The 24,438-nt window shown below is 35.3% G+C and overlaps 1 protein-coding gene across 1 annotated transcript in view; it reads right to left on the reverse strand.

Annotated features, from left to right (window-relative positions):
* pio (piopio) overlaps positions 1-24,438 on the reverse strand; it is a 51,715-nt gene that overhangs the window by 22,974 nt on the left and 4,303 nt on the right. Inside the window, exon 2 of the mRNA XM_053765196.1 lies at positions 2,345-2,425. Within this exon, the coding sequence (XP_053621171.1) occupies positions 2,345-2,420 (76 nt within the window). The 5' untranslated portion in view covers positions 2,421-2,425. The remainder of the gene's footprint in view (positions 1-2,344; positions 2,426-24,438) is intronic.

Raw genomic sequence — 24,438 nt, forward strand, 5'->3', positions numbered from 1 at the left:
ATGCGCGGCGGAGTTCAGAACGCTCGTGAAAATCCACCAACCTACGCATAACACTATAGCTACAAAAATATTATGTTTATTAGTGAATTAAATGCGAGCGAAAGCGAGTATTATTTACGTTTCAGGAACCTGTACTCGTACTTCAATTGCAGGGCCCTAATAGTACAAAATATCGAGTAACGTATTATTTTACGGAAACTTTGTATACATTCCAAAAGACTGACTGTGCTTTCTAATGAGTATGTTCCACGCATATTACAATACCATATCTACAATATTATAATGTGTTATGCACCAAATAAACATATTCTTCATAGGTGCCTATTCGCAATGCTTTCTACATCTGCAATTACGAAGATATCTACAATTCAAATCGTAAGATTCACTCCAATTATTGTGATGTCAAGTTTGGAGAAATTGTACAATTTAATAATTATGTAAATTACTAGCTTTTTGTCCGCGGCTTTGTCTGCGATTTCCCACGGGAACACTTATTTTCCTGGATGAAACCCTATGTCCTTCTACATATTTCAAACTAAAATGTATGCAAAATTTCAAAAAGATTGATGAACAAACTTACTTTCGCATTTAAAATACCTATTAGTTAGTATTAGGAATGTTTGAACGTGGTTTGAACTAATTTATTGTCACCTCCCCACATTGAGAAATATAACCTCTAAACTTACGTCATTGGCACAATGTGTCACGCCAAATTCATCCGCATGACCTTTGCAGGAAGGTCGACGTTTGCATAAGGTAATGTTTGCAAGACAAGGTTACGAATACTTATTAGAATGCGGTAGTGTGACAATAGGATTGTATTTAGGAAATTGTTGAAAATATTAGTTTTATAGTATTTATTTTGTAATTGTTAAGGTATAATTTAATTAATCTTAGTGATTTATTTACTACTTTATTACTTTACTTTAATTAAAACATATTCTCTCAAATTGGTTCGGAACGACACGATACATTTTGCAAAACATTTTTTATCTTCTAATTGGCAATTAAAAAGTTATTGACTATCACCATTTGTGTAAAAAATGTCATGATTTTACCCGCAAAAAGTAGACTCAATTGAAAAAAAAACATTGATTTAATTTATTTATACGCCTTTGGGTTACATACTTTGTGTACATAATGTCAACTCAATTGGTTTAGTACTTTCGCAGAATCCTAGCCAGCTGAAGATGGAACAGACAGACAGCCGCAAAACAATTATGCTGCTCAAAAACTTGTTTCAATTTAGGGCTTCCCCCATTCATCAAAAACGTCATCCTCATAACTCTATTATAAAGTACAGCATGTCAAATTACCCTGTGTGAGCTTCTATGGCGCGGTAATAACGGCGAGTTTGCAATGAATGTTGTGTAGGCTGATGTGCTGTGCAACCATCTCCATCAACATCGCACGTGACAATTTTGACATATTCTTTTTTCGTATATTCAACCACACAAACAAATGAACGTGTGAAGTGTGTGGTGGTTCACTTATTTATATTTCTTTAAGGATGCGCACACGCAGGTCAACGGCCGGGTCGTCTACCCCGCCCCAGTGTCGGGCGCCGCCATATTCAGACATTGGGAATTTGCTAATCAGTTAGGTATTCCAATAATTGTAATGTAAGAAATAGAAGTGAGCTCACCAGATAGTTGTGATGTGAAACGCAGAATATGTACTTAAAAACTGTAATAGGTATTCCGTTCCTTTGAGTAAATTTCTCAGAACAGAAAAAAGACGGAAATGTTATATTTTATAACATACTAGCCCGTCCCAGCTTCGCACGTGTAAAATCATAATAAAATATAAACCTAAACCTTCCTTTGGAATCAAACTATCTATTGATGAAAACCGCATGGAAATCCATGCAGTAGTTTTTGAGTTTATCGCGAACAGACAGACAGACGTGGAAGTGGATTTTATTTTATAATATGTATTGTGGATTTAGTGGATTTTATGTTATTTATAATGTGTAAAAATCCAAGACTTGGGTCAATCTGAAAAAGTTCGTTTTCCATCTTGACCTTATCGGGGATCGAGCCCGGAACCCCCAGTGCAGTCCGGCATAATGACCATTAGGCCGCGGAGGTCGTCAAAATAATAAAGGTATAAAAAAAAAATAAAGTACCCACATGCGCGTGTATAACCCACAGGAATATGTGCAACAGATGCGCGTGTTTTCCGGGTCCAAAAGTGCCCTATATCCCTTTCCATACTTCAAACGACATGTATGTTAAATTTTAAGAAGACTGGTTCAGTATACAAAGCGGTGAAGAGGTACTTAACAAACATAGTTACTTTCGCATTTATAATATTATTTAGGATCATGATAGGTGTGTGTTACCATCACTGCTAGGTATATGCTTGCTGAGCGCGGTCGCCGCTAGGGCCGCCAGTACGAGACCCCATCGCCACATCATTCAGTCTGAAACAAATGAAATAAATAATAATAATAAATATATTAGGACTAATCACACAGATTGAGCTAGCCCCAAAGTAAGTTCGAGACTTGTGTTATGGGATACTAACTCAACGATACTATATTTTATAACAAATACATATATAGATAAACATCCAAGACCCGGGCCAATCAGAAAAAGATCATTTTCCATCATGACCCGACCGGGGATCGAACGCGGGACCTCTCGGTTCAGTGGCAAGAACTTGACCACTGCGCCACCGAGGTCGTCAAACAAACACAACATACGATTAAATAAATTAAATTTAAAACCATAATACATATTGAACTGTCAACAGTACATAAAGTACCCTGCATGAACCTCTATGGCGCGGTAATAGCGACGAGTTTGCAATGAATATGTTTAGGTTGATGTGATGTCGACTGTACACTTATTTGGCAAATAAATAAATATGAAAAAAATACGGTTGATCGCTTTGGGTTCTGTAAAATTAACTTTACAACATAATTTCTTCTCAACAGTGATCGTTCCGAAATGTCAGTAGAAGCTGTTTGAGAAATACATACTAATATTATACTTAAATGCGAAAGTCTTGCTTGCGTGGCTAAACCATTGGACCGATATTGACGAAATTCGGTATGCATATAGTTAAAGGCGGGGGTCGTTCAAACAAAAGCTGCTTATATTTTCAAAAATCAACCTCTGAATGTCTAAAATGGTTTGTATGGAAATCATGTACCACAGGCGGAGTTGCGGGCAAAATCTAGTACCACGTATAAAATTGACGTGAAAAATTGGCTGTGAAGGTCTGAATAAATTCTTTGATTTGGATATTATATTAAGTATGTAACATATTGTTTTTAACCGACTTCAAAAACAAAGGAATTAAGAGTTAGAATAAGAAGAGAGAAAATTTGTATAGGCTTATTGATGGAATTAAAATCTGGAAATAGTTGCTGTTGGTATTAACACGTAGCCCTTTCTCTTGATTTGTCATCGGTGCTGCATTATAGGATATCTACAAACAGACATACATGCCATTATATAACTATACTGTGGCAAGCCGCCAGTGCAAACCTTTCACTATCAGCGAGTGGTAATGGTCTGAATTTAGGGCGGTGGCCTTGTGGAGATAAGAATATATTTGCCGAAATAGCTGCGATTTCAATGTTGGTGAACATTGTAAATTTCATTCTTCTATCTATCATTGAAGCGGCGGTGTAATGTTAAGACGCTCGTCTGTGGATCGAAAGGTCTCAGGTTCGAATCCTACTCGTACCACATGACGCACCAATCTGACTCATGTATGTATAGTAGCTTCTGGTGAAGGAAAACATCGCGAGGAAACCTGCGCAATGGTTGATTATTAAATTGTGTATGAAATAGAGAAGGCAATAGCAAACCACTCAATTAATAAGTCCATTAACCACTTCATTAAAAGTTGTATTCTGTGTTTCAAACCACGACCCACAGTCATGAGGAAATACGACTTTGAAGAAGAGATCTATCATAGTTGAGAGGGACTAACTGGTGTTCGAGACATGGAATCAGGAAAAGAGGACGTTAAGTAACTATACTAGCTGGGAAGATCATCCAAGGGGCTGGAGAAGACACTAGACAGAGACGAATGGAGAAAGCTGGAGAAGAACTAACCGCAAGACGACCTGACCAGTAGAGAAGCAGGCTTTGACTGTATTATGCTAACTGTAAGAAAAAAATGGTTACAGTAAATAAGGTCTATTTTTGTATAATTTATTAAACCGGACAATGTATGTTCTTAATTAGCATAAATAGCGAGCAGAAAATAAAAAAATTACAATACAAATAAAATATTTAATTTATATAAAGTTTTCAAGCGTCGGTCGTCTGGAATACTTATACTATATGTATGTACTTGGGTATTGTTTGTTTCTTTATTGTTATGGTGTATTGTGCAATAAAGAGTTAATTCATTCATTCATTTATACAATCGAGTAGCAAGCTCTGGATTATTATCCAGAGCTTGCTACTCGATTGTATAGATATAGTATAGAATAGAATAACTATATCTTACAGATAAAAAGATATCTTTAAAAAAAGACATAAAACCTAAACTGACAATATTATAACCATTTCAGAATAAATACCGTGTGAGTGTACACATCATAGCAAATTCGCCGCTATCGCCATGGCATAGAGGTCAATTCATAGCTTACATGCTCTATTATTGTATGTACGAGTATAATCATCCCATATTTCCCACGAGACCCTCAATCAATAGCGTTATAAGTATGTAAATCCATAGTAATATAAAAGGAGTGAAATATACCTAGTTAATATTCATAGCTGTAACTGTAAATGCTTTTATGTTTGGAATATAATGATAAAACGATTATAATAAGATGCAGTCTCGATGGGTCCCTGAAGACTGAGTTACGGTTACTTTCGATTTCTTGTAACTGTTGTAATACCGTTTAATTCATGATACAAAGAATCGATGATGATTTTTAGTGTGGAGATAATTGGAAAGCTGGAGAGTGGACAACAAAGGCTCTACTGTTTGTTTGTCGCGGGCGGCGGAGAAATTATAGCGAAAGACATTCGCAAAAACGACATGTCTGCTCCAAAATCGATTTGGAAGATTCCACTCGAACAACTGAAACAGTTACCTTCATACTTATACATACATACAATGCATGTTAAAAAAACTTGTAAAAAATAGCACTAAAGAAACAATATAAGCTGTGAATATATATTATATAATAAATAAATAATAAATAAATAAATAAATATATTATGACGAATCTCACAGATCGAGCTAACCCCAAAGTAAGTTCTAGACTTGTGTTATGGGATACTAACTCAACGATACTATATTTTATAACAAATACATATATAGATAAACATCCAAGACCCGGGCCAATCAGAAAAAGATCATTTTCCATCATGACCCGACCGGGGATCGAACCCGGGACCTCTCGGTGCAGTGGCAAGAACTTTGCCACTGCGCCACCAAGGTCGTCGAACCTTGCTAATCCTTATATCTAATGCTAAAAATTATACAAATTGTATTTTAGTGATATGGAAGAGCGGGGTCTACTGGCACAAGCATCCCTTTGCTTAAAAGTAGACTCCATCAATGTTTCTATGTAAACAAATTGTACTTAGTGAATAAATAATTTTGAATTCGACCTGATTCGGGCGGGTCGTATTCAAACCACATGTGGTCGAGTTTTACGACATAGTTGTGACTTAGTTACAGTTAATACACTTGTATAAATATATTAGTGTATGTATATTTATATATATCCTTCCACTGGTCCCTTTGGTTTTAATAATACATTTAAAACTACTTCTACCCTTGTTTTGAGATTAGTCTACTTGGCCATAAAATTTTTGAAAGATTAGATTAGATTTTAGCTGTTTGATTGTAATTAATCCCTTCATGGGATAATTCCACCATTGTATATTTTCCTTTTTAACCTGTTATTCATAAATACAAAATAAATATATAAATACATTAGGACAAATCACACAGATTGAGCTAGCCCCAAAGTAAGTTCGAGACTTGTGTTATGGAATAATAACTTAACGATACTATATTTTATAACTAATACATATATAGATAAACATCCAAGACCCGGGTCAATCAGAAAAAGTTCATTTTCCATCATAACCCGACCGGGGATCGAACCCGGGACCTCTCGTTTGAGTGGCAAGAACTTTTACCACTGCGCCACCGAGGTCGTCAGTAGCAATGAAGGTTACGCAAAGAAACTTATACAGCGTTTTTTTTCGTATAGATTTACAAATTCATATGGCAAATGTAGGATTCAAACCTGGAACCTTCATATCACGCTTTATCATCATTAATCACTGGACCATCACCGCTTGAATAAATAAAAGCTAGTTTCACATTTTTGTGTCAAAATAACGTATCGCTTGAATTTAAACTCAACATTCTTTATTTAACTTAGGATAATAATACAGACACACATGTTGACGTCGAAAATGTAACTTTCAAATTGCTATATGTGTTTGCATGAAAAGCGGTAGGGAGTGCTATATTTTAATTGCGATAATGAACAGGTTTTTGACACATGGTAACCATAGAATTCGATCGATTTCTGTGATTGTAACTCTAATAAGTTATTCCCTTAATAAATGAGGTTTCCATTCATATCATTGTGTCATATTAATAATAACATTAATATTTGTTTGTACAGATGTGTTAGTTCCGTGCGAATTAATCATAAATTTCTCAGATTTCATTTAAAAAATCATGACCGAGTTTTGGTAATTGCTTTTAATTTCCAATATTTACCTATTGATATAATTATAGGACCTTTGATTCTGAAACATTACGCGGAATATTTATTACGCAGGCGAAGCTGAGGACAAAAGCTACTGACATTATATTATATTCTAAACCTACTAGACCCCGATATCTATTCCATTTTATCGAAATCGTCCCAGCTATTTAGCTGCTTGACCGCCAGTCTTTCGCATATGGATATGTAAGATAGTATAGATACGTTGTGCTTTAAGGGTTGTTTGTTACTCTCGCACGTCAAAACGGCTGAACCATTTTAGATAATAAGTAGGTACACATAGACTGGAATGTGGAATAACACACAGAATACTTTTTATCTAACAAATCCCGCTCGGCTTGTTATAAAGACCACAGAGATAAAAATCGAACTGTGCCATTAGTTCTATTAAAATAGAACAAGTTTATTTGTTACAGAAATTAAAAAAAAAAACAACTTTCAATATAAATTTCGCTACAACTTTTGAACGGCTGAAAAGATTTTCATGAAGCATGGCTCCATGAACACTCGGGATAAAATTATACTATATACGGGAAAAAACTAAACGTAAATCGGTTCATCAGTGTGGGAGCTACGATGCCACAGACAGATACACAGACGTTAAATCTATAACACCCCTCTTTTTGCGTCGAGAGTTAAGTCTATCAGTCTATCTCTAAAGGCACCAACAAAAGTCACGCCTAAACCTATAGCCATATTCAATGTGGTACATGACCTGTTCGTGACTTCATGGTCACTAGTGCTGACCATAGAGGGAGTATCGATATACTGTAGAGCGTGTAACCAAGTAAATCAAATCTTTCAAATTACTTAATTTAGGCTGGAAATCAAAGGAAACATTTAAAGAAATTTAGTCTTATCCCGTCCTAGTCTGACTAATTGTTCGACTGTTTTGTGTTTATATTTGATACTAGGTATTGCCCGCGACTTCGCCCGCGTTAATTTCCCTTTCATCCAGGGGCTCAATGTTATGACAAACACCTTGTAAATTAACCTACATTTGAGCAAAAAAAGAAATTCTAATTTGACTCGCGTCCACTTTCTGATGTTTTTGAGGTAAGACATATTTCGTCCTGAAACTCTTCGTTTAAAGGCAATCTTTCCTATAATTATAATTTTATTTTGATTCAGTAAAGAATACAGCACAAAAAGAAGAAAAAATCTAATCTATATGTATGTACTCTATCTATACTATTATTATTAAGATGTAAGCGTTTGTGAGTTTGTATGTTTGAGGCGGTAATCTCCGAAACTACCAAACCGATTTCAAAACTTTTGTCACCATTAAAAAGGTACATTATCCAAGATTGCTTCAAAAACTACTTGACCAATTGATGAAATTTGGCAGAGACACAAACGAAACTTTCAGGATTGACATAGGCTATTTTTCTGTAGTGGTTTTACCCGAGCGAAACCGGGACGAACTTCTAGTCCTTACATATTATAAAACAGAGCCCACTGCCGCGTCTGTCTATTCGCGATAAACTCAAAAACTACTGCACGGATTTTCATTCGGTTTGCACCAATAGATAGCATGATTCCTGAGGAAGGTTTAGGTGTATAACTTACTATGTTTTACCCGAGCGAAGTCGGGACGGGCGGCTGTAGTCCTAAAAATAACATGCAATATTTAAACGAGTTGGAATATAATTACTTGCAATATGAAGTAGCTTATAGGCCCTTAGCAATTACTGTACCGTTAGATCATTAAATTCTAAATTACGTTTGTAATCTGTGGCATGCACACCCATCATTTAACGCAACGGCTTGGCTATGCTTGACAGAGCTTGAAGTTTCCGGATAGGCCATAGGTTATTTATAGTTGTTAGCAAATCCATGTATAATATGATTTTTATCAACTTATTTATTTGTCATTATTTTGTTGTTAAATTTTTGGCAATAAATGTTCATTCATTGATTCAATATATACATGCGAAAGTCTGTCTGTTCCGCTTCCACAGCTACACCGCTTGACCATGCATGCATGTAGTTAAAGAACCCTGCTCAAATATGGGCTCCTTTTTTCAGAAATCTACCCCCAAATAACTATGATAGGGGGTGAAAGTTTGTATGAAAATCATGTTGGTTCTGCTTTCACAAAAAATTCACGCGGGCGGAGGCGCGTGTAAAAGTTAGCCTATAAATCATCTACTGCGCAGGGGCAGGCGAACCACCTCATCTTTCCTCATCTTTGTTACATTAAGTGCCATATTGTACCAAAGATACCACTAAATTCAATTCTTCCTGGTTATACAAATCAAATTAAGTAAAAAAACAACGGAAGCAAGCCTTGGTATCATCATTAGGCGTAATAATATAGCGGTGGAGATTATCTCATCATTCTAACGTCGTCATAGACAAAACAAAAAATAGGTTAGATCTAAAAAATGTATTTTGGTCATAGTTTTTATAGTTTTTAGGCGGCGGCTCCAGGTAATTACAAAAATGACGCGCTACGCGTATTTATGGTTTTAGGCGAAATAAAAAAGAAACAATATCTACCAGGCCTAATTTTATTACAAATTTATATTGGTTTAATTTTCCGGGATGAAAGGTACCCTATGTCCTTCTCCATACTTCAAACTACACGTAAGTATGACACATTTCAAGAAGATTGGTTGAGTTGAGTCACATAAACAAACTTACTTTCACATTTATAATATTAGTTAGGAATAGGATTAAGCTCATTGGTATTTTTTCCGAATTTCGAACAGATTCAAATTTCTTGACATCTGATATTTCCTGTGACTGACTACTTTTTAGTCTCCTAAGTTTTTGTCTAAATCTTGTTTGCAATAAAGTGTTTTAACTTATTTACTTAAATCTTTGTAGAAGCTAAAAGTTTGTTTAAAAACCCATCTATGTCTGATATTCGAATATTCATTTAATTTTCGACTTGCGTGTCGATAACAAAAAAAAAAACTTCATATTCGGCTTTAACTGAATCAATTTATGTTAATCAATAGTCTTCAGTTTATAGGTTTCAGTTTATTATCATAGACCATTTAATATTAGCACATCACCCGACCTAAAACACCATATAATATAAGACTCAGACACAGACTAAAGAAAGTATGTCAATGAGGCGATTACATAACGAAGGACGTCGGCAAATAAGTAAGACGTATTACATAAGCAGTAAGGGTCACATCTGATTAACATGGCTGTGATAAATATTATGTACGACGTATTCGTGACCTTTGAAAATATTGAATCATCAAAAATAAAGGCATGTAATGTCGATAAAAATGAGTAAGAATTTTATGGATATGAAATGACTTTTATCTTACCTTGATCGCTGTGTTATAATCTTGATTAGATCATTCTCAGCAGTGGGATACCATAGAATATATAATATATTTTAACTCAGCCTGTAATATCACAAAAAGATTCTGTGTTCCGGCTTCGATGGAGCATCCGGGAGCACTCCCGGATGCTCCATCGAAGCCGGAAGCCGGTTTGCTAAGAGATATAGCCTAATTTGCCAGTACTGCCGGTATATCTATCTTTGTCCTACATAAATGTTCCATTTATTCTTAGCGAATGAAAAGTATTCTCTTCTATTTCACACGAAACAAGTTATCTAGTGTTGTGCTGTCCAGTCTGTTTAAACAAACAAATACACAGCCTTGCCTAAGCCTAACAGGTTCTCATTGTGTAAGTGATAGGAATTACTTTAGAACACATACAGTGTTTGGTTTAGTTCGGCTTGGTACAGTCGGTGGCAAATGTGTTTAACTTCAAAATTTATTAATTATTTATTTTAGGTTCTATTTTAATTCAAATTGTAAATAATTATTTCAATGTAATTATCTCTGTGTGAAGTGGAGGTGAAAAATTAGGAAAGCGGACCCTGGGCTCCGACATTGAACGGCTTAGGAAGATACCGGGGAAACGCTCAGATGAGAGAAAGATAGAGAGAGAGAGAAAGACAAAATCTCCGTTATTATTAAATCCTTCATTTAACATACAAAATTCGTTTGGCGTACATTAACCTACTGGCATTGGGTTGGGACCTACCTTTCGTCGCGAAATTCCTACGTGAATTTTAGTTTTATGTTATTTTTAACTACGCCAATGAATGAACAGTACGTAGTTTGTATAGGATATTTTATTTACCCTCGATTTCGAATCCGTCAAATTTTGGTTATTTAGTGATAGTGTATAGCCGGGCATAATATATGCGTTTACAGTTTTCTCATCGTCTGTACTAACCGGTCGCATTACGTAATTTTCGACTGCTCGGCTTATCGATACACATTTTTACCGTTACTTATTCGGTATAGTAGGTATTGTTCTGTAGTCGGCTGTGTTTCACAATCTTTTAGCTGGTTGACTGTTGTGTGTACCTATACTTCTCTATCATAGAAATTTGGTCATAAGTATTGGAAATTGCAGTGATTGTAGCAGAAGCGGTGGTGGTGTAATGGTTAAGACGCCCTTCTGTGGATCGAAAGGTCCCAGGTTCATATCCCACTCGTGCCACATAAGTTTGTATACCAATCTGACTCATGTATAGTAGTTTTCATCGACCACCACTTGCTTCCAGTAAAGGAAAACATCGTGGTTGATTCTTATTAACTTGTGTGTGAAATGGAGAAGGCACTGGCAAACCACTTCATTAATAATGCCAAGAAAGTTGTTGTGTGTGTTTCATTCCACGTAATGACCACGACCCTCAGCCATGAGGAATACGACTATGAAGAGATAAATCTTCAAAGGTTTATTTTTTATATTTTAGTATTATTTTCTGTTGCGTACTCATCTATAACCATACTAATATTATAAATGTGAAGCGTCGTCTATCTGTCACGCTTTTACGGCTATTTACATGTGCAGTCGACTGTATATCAAGTTAGCCTGCGTGGATCTTTATGCAACGGTAATTAGCGATTACTTTGCAATGTGTAGCTTGGAGTGCTGTTGACTGTACCACGGGCAGAACTGTGAGCAATAACATGTAAAAACATATATTTGTCAGCAGTTACATCCGTGTGAATTTCGCCTATACCTATTACGAAACCTATTATCACTGAGCCGCCAGTTTTGGCTAGACTTTCTTGAAAAATTTATCGAAATTAGGTATACTTAGCAAAAACGGGCAGTCAAACCAAATGTGCCCAATTTCAATGATCAACACAAATTTGATTTAGTATTGGAAGATTATGTAACTATAAATGACGATTCTAATATAATATTACTAGCTCTTGTCCGCGGCTTCGCCCGTGTGAATTTTCCACTGAATGGTAGCTTATGTCTGTGTTATATATGGTTATTCGTACTTCATAATCGTGTATGCAAAATTTCAAGAAGATTGGTTGAGCAAAGAAAGCGTGAAGAGGTAATAAACAAACTCACTTTCGCGTTTATATATTAGTTAGGATTTGTTATAAAAAAACTAATGAAAATAATACAATTTATGATTTAAGTTTGTTTTAAATTCTTATATTATTTTTACATAGCGGCTATTATTATTATTTTTTTGCTGTATGTTAATGAAAAACTGATAATTAATTTATAAAGTTTAGATTATTAGTGATTTTTCTAATAAGTATGTAGCACGATACAGACAGAGCAGCGCGGGAAGAGATACGCAGAAGGTGGGAAATACAAGACGCCATTTGATTATCTATTGTCAGAATAGGGTGCGTTATATATTTTAACATATGTACCATGTTATTTCGGAGTTTAAGATTACTCGAATTTTGTATTATTGTCTATCAGGCTTTTAGCTGCTGCTTATGCTGCAGCAAGGAGAGCAATCATCGGCTCAGACATCCTATCAGAAGAGGATTTAAAAGAATAATAGTACAGTTAGTCAGATTCTGTAAAGGTACTGGTAGATTTAGTGTAACGGCGCCAACCTAGAGTTACCAGCTAACCTGCACCGTCAGGGGTTACGGGGAAACTGGGTGAAATGCTCCCTGTGTGGGAGGACTGATCACCCGTCTGGTGCTCGCACAGCCGTCCCCAAATAATAATAATAATAACCAGGTTTTTAGCATTGAAGATAAATAAATAAATATATTAGGACAAATCACACAGATTGAGCTAGCCCCAAAGTACGTTCGAGACGAGATATTTAATAACAAATACATATATAGATAAACATCAAATACCCGGGCCAATCAGAAAAATATCATTTTCCATCATGACCCGACGATGATAAAGATGAAAGATTCTTATTTAGTAGTTACAAAACAAGTATTTTATAACTAATAACAGCATTTATGACCACGTGATATGGCCATCGGCGCACGTCGACACTGACCTTAGTTCGGACATGGTCTATGCGCTTGCGCACGCAACTTGTGTCATACATAACTTGACCATTTAGTTATTCAAGCGATCGTCGAGATATTTTTGTTCTCAATTTGGTCATTGGGATCTGAATATTCCGGTTGCATACGGGGTTATGAAGCCGCGAAACTCAGGATTAGCGTAAAAAGTAACCTTAAAATTATTTTTTTTCGGCTGCCTGGCGTCAACCCTTCTTGGAAATGCTGTTGCTACCCATCAGCTGCCTAAGCTATGTATCCCTTAGTCACCCCGTACTACACTAGATGGTCCAATTCTAGGGCGGCAATCACACGCCGAGAAATCGTCTATAAGACACGTGAATCGTGACGTCAGTTACATCTATTGCAGTGGTCGTTCCGAAATGCTAGTAAGAAAGAAAGAAAATATTTTTATTCGACAAAAGTTTGTATCTTTGGTAAATATCATTTAATTTAAAAATATGACGTTAAAGTGCCTGTGAAGGCCTAATTTCTGAATAAATGATTTGATTTGATCTAGTTGCATTGCAAATATTGATGTAACTAAATGGACATTTTTATTCCAAATTGTAACACTGTATCCTAAAGTTCATAGTCACGCGCAATGCGCAGTTACTCTAACTGGTCAGTTTTGCTTCAATTCACAGCTATTGTTTCGGAGATAAAACATTTGACAGTACCCAAGTATCTCACCAAGGAAGTAGAAAAAAAAATTAGTAATTTTTAGACAAAATTCCAACCAAACAAGTTCAATGTTTGTGAAATTCAGTTTGTGTTACATTTTTGAAATTTCAACTCAATCGGTTGTAAATATCCGCTTCTAAGTTTAGTTACAAGATTCCACTCGAAACAGCTTGTAAAATAAAAATTATCAGTATGTACCTACCTAGTCTCAATTTAGCCATCGTAAAGTAGAAACAAAATGGGAGACAAAACAATTGAACTATGTTAAGAGGTAACACTATAATAACGATAATTACATAATTACAACGTAATCCTATACAAGTTTACGATCTATCTCCACATCAACGAACACACAATAGAATGACGCAAGGTTCGCATAGTATTGTTTGTACTTAGTATTTCAATCAAGTTATCTTCAGGTTACGAATTTACGCAGTTAAATGGTTAATATTATATTATATATTGTTGTATGTGACATAATATTTTTCCCTGCCTTCTTCTTATCAAATGTGTTAGAAAGATAGAAAGAAAAAACGTTTATTTGCTCAAACATATTAGTACATACAGCACAGTACAAATAGAAACAAATGTAATGCTTGAGACAAAACGGTCTCCGCTCAGCATTATGCCGTGGTGTGAGCCGCTTCGCTGGTCTTCCGCGTATGCCATAAATAAAACAAACAAAAAAAAAAAGTTTGAAATAAAATAAAAATAAAGTAAAACTTAATATTAATACTACAGGAAACTTAATAATATGTTATAGCTATTTATATTAGTTAATATTTTTGTTACTAGCTTTTGTCCGCGACTTCGCCCGCGTTTAATTAGTGCATCTACTCATAACTTATTATTGTTAATATCATGATGAATTCTATACAAGATTTCAAGTTATACCATCCGCTATACAACTGAGCAAACCGCATCAAGAATAAAGCCCACTTACAGTTTTATTATACTTATATATATTATATATAGATATTTATATATTTAATACATTATTATATAACTATGTTGCATTTTACTTGTGTTCATAAAATATTATCTATTTATTTTTAAAGCAACACCCTTTTTGCCTTTATCAGTTTGATCCCAAGGTTTGACTGGCAGAGAATACCTTATGGCATTAAGTTCACCTATTGTTAACTTAGGTATATGTTGTGCAATAAATTTGAAATAAATAAATAAATTGCTAACATTGGTGTCAGATTTTATACAAGTCGACTGAAGCTTTTGCAGCGTGGGATTAGATAGTTCTAATGTAATTGTTAGTGGAAGCAAGTATCCTACCAATATTATAAATGCGAAAGTTTGTGAGGATGTATGTGTGTATGTTTGTTACTCGCAAAATCTACTGGACGGATCGTTATGAAATTCGAAAGAGTGAGTGAAAGAGTTTCATAACGATACCCTATGTTAACACATAGGGTACCTTTTATCCCGAAATTCTCACAGGAGCGAACATTTTTAGTCTTTGTTAATAAATAAAAGGAATTAATAAAAATGTGATGGCGGCGCTAGTGTGCTGTCTCAGAGCCATGCCCCATTAGTACGTTGCGTCGATGTAGCGCGTTGCCAGCCCGTTGTTTCCCCGTAGCTTTTGACATTGACGTGCCTCAACGTACGTCGAATCTGCATACAATATCAACGTTGTTTGCCGACAGACGACAAAACAACGGAGGCGCGACGGAGCAACCGGACCGCGCTCTTAACAGTATTATTAAAGCACAGAGCAATTAAGCACAATCTCATGCTAGTCGAGTCATTGTCGAAGGCTGCGCCGACGCAACTGTGAAATCTTGGTTTTTTCTACATAGCACAGGTCATTAAATCGATTTTGTATGCCGGATTTTAATGAGAGTTTTTCTATAACAATTAAGTAACTGAAATAATAAACTATAGGTTAAGTAGTTGTATTAGAAACTGACCTTTCTTCAAGGTTCTTTGTATTAGGGTAAGTGTTCAATAAGACTACAAGTGGCCTATGTCTATATAAGTATATAGGAGATATTAAAGAAAAATAATTTAATTATTAGATTACTATACTATTATATATATTTTTTAGAATTTTCGTCTGTCTGTCTGTACCTATGTTTGTTCGCGCATCACGCAAAAACTACTAGATAGAATTTGATGCGCTTTTTACATTTGCATAGCGGTTGGTTCAACTTAAAATCTGGTATAGGTTTCATCGCGATACGTTGCTTAAATCCCGAGATATCGATAATAATAATTATGAGTGAACGCACGAAATATACGCGAATATAGCCAAGTAAAAACTAAAGTAAAGTAAAAAGTTATACAAATGCACCATGACACAACAGGGTGACATCTATATACTAACTATTATATAACGTAATCTATAAGGTCATATGACTACACAAGGCTGTCACAGCCCACTGGTCATCAACATCTTGGTCTCTAGATGCCTTATTTTTGAATGAATTGCTAAGAAACGTGGAGGTCATGTTAATTTGGTTTCTTTGAAGTAGTTTCCTTGTCGGTTTATTAAATGATCTTCATATTAGCGCATTGATTATGTGTTATGCCAGCTCCAAACGCCGACGCGAGTGCGTGAACATTGCGTAGTTAGTACGAGTGATTTTATTCACCGCAATGAAAAACCAGCAATGTATACCGAATCCGGCGAAGTTTGGCGAAATGTTCGACGACAGTGTGGAGCCGGCGATCGATTGATAAAGCGGAAATTTTCGGATAGATCTACTGGATTAGTATTTTAGGGTTCCAATATTATATTTAAATAAGTTTATTTGTTAGAAAAATTAAAAAATCCCCGACTTTCAATATTCATTTCGCTACAACTTTTGAACGACTGAACCGATTTTCATGAAAGAAACTAAACGAAAATCGGTTCATCCGTTTGGGAGCTACGATAATACAGCAGATAAACAAATACACAGACATACGCACATAAAACTTATAACACCCCTCTTTTTGCGTCGGGGGTTAAAATACTTTCCGATCACGAAATCGTCTAATATTTCACACTATGACTGTAAATTGTATTTTTACGATGTAAACATAAATAATGTTTTATTGATTTTATGCACTTAGTAGAAGATGAATCAAATTCAAAATTCTTTATTCAATTTAGGATGATATACATCACTTATTGACGTCAAAAATTACTTAAACTAAGTCTACTGCCGGTTTCCAAAGCGCAGGTGAAGAAGAAGCGGCGCAACAAACTTCACCGCAGCCTTTTCTTCAAGGACGTCAATTAACAAATATAGGTCTTATACATATATTAAAAATCCAATGGATGGATCAAAACGATGATGATTTATCCAAATAAATGAAGATAGATATTTATTTATTTATAATTTATCTGTCACATTTCTCATTTATTTACGAAACAAAACACATGGAAGTATTTTAAACGGGATCCCCTCCCATGGGAATTTCGTAATAAAATTGGGTATATTCAACCCTAGTACCAAATTTCATAACAATCCGTGAAAGAGTAACAAACATACAAACGTTCACATTTATAATATTAGTAGGATTGAGATATGCATGATTGAGAAACAAACAAACACACTTGTAAGCTCTCATTTTAGTAAAATCCGATTGAAGAAAGATAACATTTCTTAAATATATCAAATGTATATTTACATACAATATGTTATGTATAACTCTGACATATAGCAAAAGCCACAGGCGATTAAATTCGGCCTCGATTTGAGGACGTCATCGTGCCAACCAACACCAATCTTATTATCTAGGTCACAAAGCTCAATTTTCCTTGAAAATCCACCAACTCACATGAGAAACATCTCTACAGTTTTCCTCAATTGATTTTCAACCGAATGAAAATAGGAATAAAGCCGGTTATAATTGATTGCTGTTTTGCAATAATTTTTCTCACAGATTATACATGTTGTCGAAACATTTGTATGTGAATATTAAGTATAATGATGTCATAGCTTAAGGGAAATATATATATAAATACCCGGCTTGGTTGTTACCTCTTCTCGCTTTATCTGCCCAAAAAATAGTCTTGAAATTTCGTACGTACATGTACACAATACAACAATGTCACGTGGGTACTACATATAATCCGTCAAACAATAAATCCGTCCGGTATTTTTTGAGTTCACCGCGTTCGGACAGACACAGACGCGACAAGGGGGCTATTTTTGTGATATATAAGGATTATAGCATCAAATAAAAGCTTAATCCAAATGAAATACATTTAGTCATAGATTACCTAAAATAAATTTGCACAACCAATTTTTTCGTAATGATTTTATTAATGTTTTGAAAACAAACATAGAAGGTGAAGCATTCAAATGTATATGTGAATGTGGAAACATGGTCTGTCTATATGGAAGGTGGAGGCTATTCACGCCTACCTGTGTTTTATCACTGTATAAAAACCTAGTGTTGCAATTTGGATGCGCATGCGCATGGCTCGTTTTATTATATCGCTTTATTATAGGCAATATAACATATCCATTGATGAATACCGGAAGACAATATGTTATACTTTGTGTTTTGGACCGCACTGTATATAGGCTGTTACAATTATCCTACTGATATAATAAACGCGAAAGAATGTGATGTCATGCTTATTATAATAATGCATTGTCATCCAAACTAAACGTGTGTACAAAATTTCAGCTCCATCGGTTGAAGATATCTGCTTTGAAATTGCAAGAGACATTGGGACATAGTGACATAGTTCTGTTACATTGCAAGTTATATAAATGCTTGTAAAAAAGAAAATATTTTTACTTTGTCCGTAATATACTTCTTAATTATACTTCCTTATTCGTAGAGACTTCCATTCTATCCAACAAAATCTGAATACGATAACTTTGGGAGTATTATTCAGAGAGAAACATAAAAATGGACGAAAAAAAATGCAGTTTAAAATGTTGGATTTGCAACCTAAATTCCTATCCATCTTGATATTTTAAAAATACCATTCATTTATAATTTCCCCGCAAGTTAATTACGTGATCTTAGTCAAGATGAATCTGGTTTTAAGACCGCCCATCATTGAGCAATATATACTAAGAATTAACTGTGCCACATATTATAAGGCTCAGGTGGTAGGTAGATACGGCCGAGTGAGACAAGCAACTAATTTGTTTTCCTTATTTGAGATGACGTAGAATGGCTTAAACAAAAAATGTATTCATTAGACGTAATGCCTCTACAATGTCGCCAAACAACTTGCCAAACTTTGGCGGATTCCGTATACACTGCTGGTTTTCATTGCGGTAAATAAAAGCACTCGTACTAACTACGCAATGTTCACGCATTCGCATCGGCATGTGTCTGATTTAGGCGACAGTGTGGCGCTGACAAGATAACAACTGTTACTTAGTTAAACTAAGTAAGTAGTTTTGGAAATATACTTTTTTATCACAGTAAAACCTTATTCTAATGTTACCCGAATGAAAAAATCCTTTTACAGTGAGAACAGTCGCCTAAAAGTATACTTATATTTTTAGGATAGACTTATGTATGTTCGTACATTGTCAAAAACCTTAACAAATTTAGGTGTGTAAAAAAACTAATTAATTTTCCCCACCTATCTCCAGATAAATTTCTATCATTGAGACCTGTGTCTTGTTTTATCAGAAATCGAATTTATTCCGCAAGAGTCTTATCAACTAGATCTTGATCACAACATGTGTGTTTGTGTGTATCGTCTTCTCTCACAAACACGTAGCCTTGCGCAAGTCGCCCGCGCGCGCCCTTGCCGCTGGTGGGTTCGATTCTGTGCCAAAAAATAAAGTGACCATAGAAATGGCTCTTTGACTCGTAGCTTGTGGCCGCGCCCTAGAATACGACCACTCCATATCACGGTGGACATCGTACGAGCTCACTGAGGGAGCTTTAGCAGTAGATCATCATCATCATCACAGCCCTTTACTGCCTACTGCTGAACATAGGCCTCTCTTCTTCTAACAGTACGACAACATTTCAAAAGAGGGCGGAAAATTGACGGCACAACCCACTCTTATAAATAAATGGATATACATAAATTGAGGATTATACAGGATTACAGGTATCAAGCGCAAAACCTCCTAAAGACTACTTGGGTTCATCAAAACAAGCAAATTTCATTCTACGACTTTTCGTGATTCGTAGTTTTTTTTTTCATATATATAACTCGGAAAAAACTATTGTTTTCATAAGTTCTAATTGTACTATACAGGGTTACTGGTATCAAACGCAAAACCTAAAGACTACTTGGGTACATCAAAAACATAAGAGTTGCTTATTTTTATTCTATGACTTTTCGTGATTCGTAGTTTTATTTTTCATATAAAAAAAATCTAATTTGCAATTCTACAACATCTTAAAGCTATGTAATAGCGAAGCAACACGAGACAGTACAGTAGCGTTATGTAGCGAAATCGAACATAGAGTTAACGTTTTATAGAAACGACAATAAAACTAAAAAAAGGAAAATGTTTGTATTTATTACGTTTAGACAAAAGTCGTAGAACAAAAGATGTTAGTCTCAATGACCTTATGCGCCTTTGGAAGGTTATGCGTTAGATACCAGTAACCCTGTATAGGCCAAATCATAGAGATTGAGCTAGCTCCAAAGCAAGTTCGAGACTTGTGTTATAGTTACAACCATATTCTATAACATATACATACATATATAGATCCAAGACCCAGATCAATCTGAAAAAGAAAATTTTCCATGTTGACCTGACCGGAAATCGAACCAGCGACCTCCAGTTTAGCAGTCTGGCATGATGACCACGCCATGAAGGTCGAAATTCTTAGATTTTTATGGTCACTTTTTCTCTGTCTACGTTTCACAGCGTCACTTCTCTATCCTTTATACTTCATGTCAAAGTGGGCAGGAGGCGCCAGCCTTGTGGCGCCGAGTATGGGAGCTTGTGTAAAATGGAACTAGTTTTTTTAATCCTGCAGGCTTTATAGGCCAAGGATTACTTCGAAACCATGGAATGCACGTTGCACATACAAACATATACGTTAAATGTGTATGTTCGGTATGGTATGGATTTCTCTGGTAGATTTTTCTAGCTCATTTTAATGTTATTAGAAACATATATTTTGTTATTATTTCAGATTTGTTTTAGATTTTATAACAACTAGCTTCGCTAGGATAAAAACATAATAAATAATACACTTCAACCTTCCTCAGGAATTACACTATCTATTGATGAAAACCGCATGAAAATCCGTGCTGTAGTTTTTGAATTTGTCGCGAACAGACAGAGAGATGCGGTAAAGGTATTTGTTTTGTAATATGTAAGGAGCCACGCCAACAGGTTCCAACAGCATTCTCTCTGTTGGCAGGGTGGATGGTAACATACATAAACACAAGACCGAGGGATAAACACTAACACAGACTTATGAATATTGTCAATAACAGGTATTAAATTCGAATGTACCTACATTTTATACCTCGAATGTTTCATACATAACATCCGATAAAACTCAAAATAATGAATCACCAAATTTTAAAATTAATTATTGTTATTATTTATGGATTCTCTCCGAAATTAAGAATTATTTTATCATACTATTCGCTGCAGGCAATAAGCTATAGTAAAACTGGCATATAATTCGATTTTAATAATTGCTCCGCGATCGTAGCTGAGTGTATTTTATATAGTATCTTATTTAATTACATCTTCTTCATAGTCGTATTCCTCATGGCTGAGGGTCGTGGTCATTACGTGGAATTTAACACACATGACAACTTTCTTGGCATTAGTAATGGAGTGGTTTGCCATTACCCTCTCCATTTCACACACAAGTTAATAATCAACCAGTGTGCAGGTTTCCTCACGATGTTTTCCTTCACCGGAAGCAAGTGGTGGCCGATGAAAAGTACTATACATAAGTCAGATTGGTATACAAACTCATGTGGCACGAGTAGGATTCCAACCTGGGACCTTTTGATCCACAGGCGGACTCTTAACCATTACGCCACCACTGCTTCTTGTTCGTGATTTATTACATAGTGCTTCTCAATTTAGATATATCTTGCTGCCTAGCCCAATCTCTTCTACGAGACTTCCATTTCAAGATTGTAAATCTTTCAAGAGACAGACCTCTGTCCACCTTCGCGGGTGAACGACCTTGTCCGGACCAGTCATTAGCAAGCCATATAAGTACTTATTTGTCGCGATGTGGGAACCGCGACACGAGGGCATTGTAACATTGGTCACCACACTGTGGTCAACCTTTCATTTGTTAGTGGACACAGCCTTAAACTAACTAGTTGTTCGCCACGAACTTACACCTCGCGAACACAATAAATTTTGATGAGTTTTTACAAAAATTGTTAATATTTCAAAAACGGCTTAACCGATTTTGTTACCCCACTGACTTAAAAATTCTATTGGCAGCTCCTACATAACTTTTAAATTTCATCAACATCGGACCAACGGTTCGAAAGTTATCGCGTTACAAACATACATACAAAAAATGTATTTTTGCCCCGAGTAGAATGTGTAACAATTAAACCTAATGCCCAATGTATGATGGAGTTGGCAGAAGAGACAGAGGAAACAGCAAAAAAATTTGGCATGTGGTGGTGGGTAGTAGCTATCCCCTACTAAATACCTAGTAAATATTTATGAGAAATACAGCTCCACTGATTAACTTTTAGAGAGAAATATACGAAGAATTGCTCCTTGGGAACCTATCGTTATCTATCAGCTGCAGTTATGTATTTTAAGGCGGTATCACACTATCTAATGTCGTTTCCACACTATCCGCGAACAGTTCGTCAAACATTTTCGGATTCGGTATACATTGCTGATTTTTCATTGCGGCAAATAAAAGCCCTTATATATACTACTCAATGTTCATGCATTCGCCTCGACATCTGTCCGAATTCGGGCATAATGTGGAGCCTATATAACACAAAGTATTTCTTTTAAAACTTAGGTCTTGAACTATACATACCCATTCTAATTATTCAACCATTGCAAATAAAATACCGTTAGAATAACTAACTTTTCTGATATTCCTGTGTCAGTTAAAACAATGAATAACATTAAAACGCAAGTTGAGATAGCGCGAATCTTGCAAAATAATTGCATTGATTCAATATGCACTTGCAACGATTGACCAATACACAGACTAGCGAATCGATGGTTAGAGATTTCATCAAGAATCATCACATTTCTTATGCATATGCAACGGCAAACTATTTCGATCAAATCATATGCCCGCATCTTCGTCCGTGTGTTTCTTTTTTCAAACCACACCCGTATAAATTGAATGATACATATATGCCTTCCTCAATCCAAACTATATGTATGAGAAAATTCAAGAAGATTGCTTGAGTACACAGAGCGTGAAGAGCAGGTAAGAAACAAAAGTTTATTTCTTAAAAGTTTGTTTGTTTGTTTCTTCTTTTTCCAATATTATAAATGCGAAAGTAAGTACATTCGCATTTATAATATTAAATTAGGACAAACGTTGGTGAGCTGAAACACGCAAAGAAGAAGAAGAAGAAGAGAGAGGGAGTAATTAGAACAGATTTATTATCTTTTTATAATTGCGTGAATAACTAGAAAACGATACTAACGTCTACACAGACGGATATATCCATATATAATCGCAATCACAGTCAATTATCCCCAAAATTTAAGATACAATTAAACTATACGTAAAAGGAAACATATGAATGACTTGAAATGACTCATATTACCTCGTTCGTTAACCTTGAATCCTTTGGTATAATTTTTTTAGGTAAGATTAATATTATACTTATACATTATTATAAACCAATGTTCTCTGTCGCATATGTTTGTCTCTTGGCGATAAACTCAAAAACTACTGCACGGATTTTCATGCGGTTTTTAACTTTGACATTTATAACATTAACATGGACCAAATTTCATCAAAATCGGTCCAGCGGTTTTTAGCCGTGAAAGCGGAACAGGCAGGCAGGTAGAGAGACAAACTTTCGTATTAATAATTTTAGTAACTATGGATTGGTGTAATTGCCCATAGCTTTAGAGACGAATCTTCAGTTTTAGCCCTTTTCCTTGATTAACTCTTACGATCTGCACGAGGGGAAAAGAGAAGAGAAGAGACCCAAATTGCATGTGTTTTAAAAAATCTAGCACACAATAATACCTAAGGGTAACGAAAGGTAGCATTGATTAAGGAAATCATTAAAAGTTCATAAAATCTAAAACACGAACACAAACGAAACCGTTTTTAATGAAACGACTTTCATTACAAAGCTTTTACTTATTGCTGTATACCAATTATATTACCTACTAGCTTTTGTCCGCGACTTCGCCGGCGTTTATTACGTGCGACCGCTCATAACTTATTAATGTTAAAATCTCGGGTTCTAAGCAATATATCGCGATGAAACTTATACAAGTTTTTAAGTTAGATCATCCGGTATACAACTGAGGAAACCGCATCAAATTCCATCGAGTAGTTTTTACGTTTAGCTAGAATAAAAATAGCCCACTTACATTTTTATTTTATGTAACAGATATTAGATTACATATAGATAGTTATAGACTATCATCGTCAGCAGCCCTTTATACCCCACTACTGGATCATAACCTCAATCAATTTATGTAAGTCACCTTTTTTACCGCAATTTGATATAATGAGATATACTTACCTATACAGGAACTGATGATAGTAAATAAAAAAAATAGTACCTACTTGACATATATTTTCACATTAATTTACGACTATTTATATTATTATAGAGACTAATATGTATCGTGATTGTTCTAGTTT

This window comes from Plodia interpunctella, chromosome 27 (assembly GCF_027563975.2).
Source record: "Plodia interpunctella isolate USDA-ARS_2022_Savannah chromosome 27, ilPloInte3.2, whole genome shotgun sequence".
NCBI classification, from domain to species: Eukaryota; Metazoa; Arthropoda; class Insecta; order Lepidoptera; family Pyralidae; genus Plodia; species Plodia interpunctella.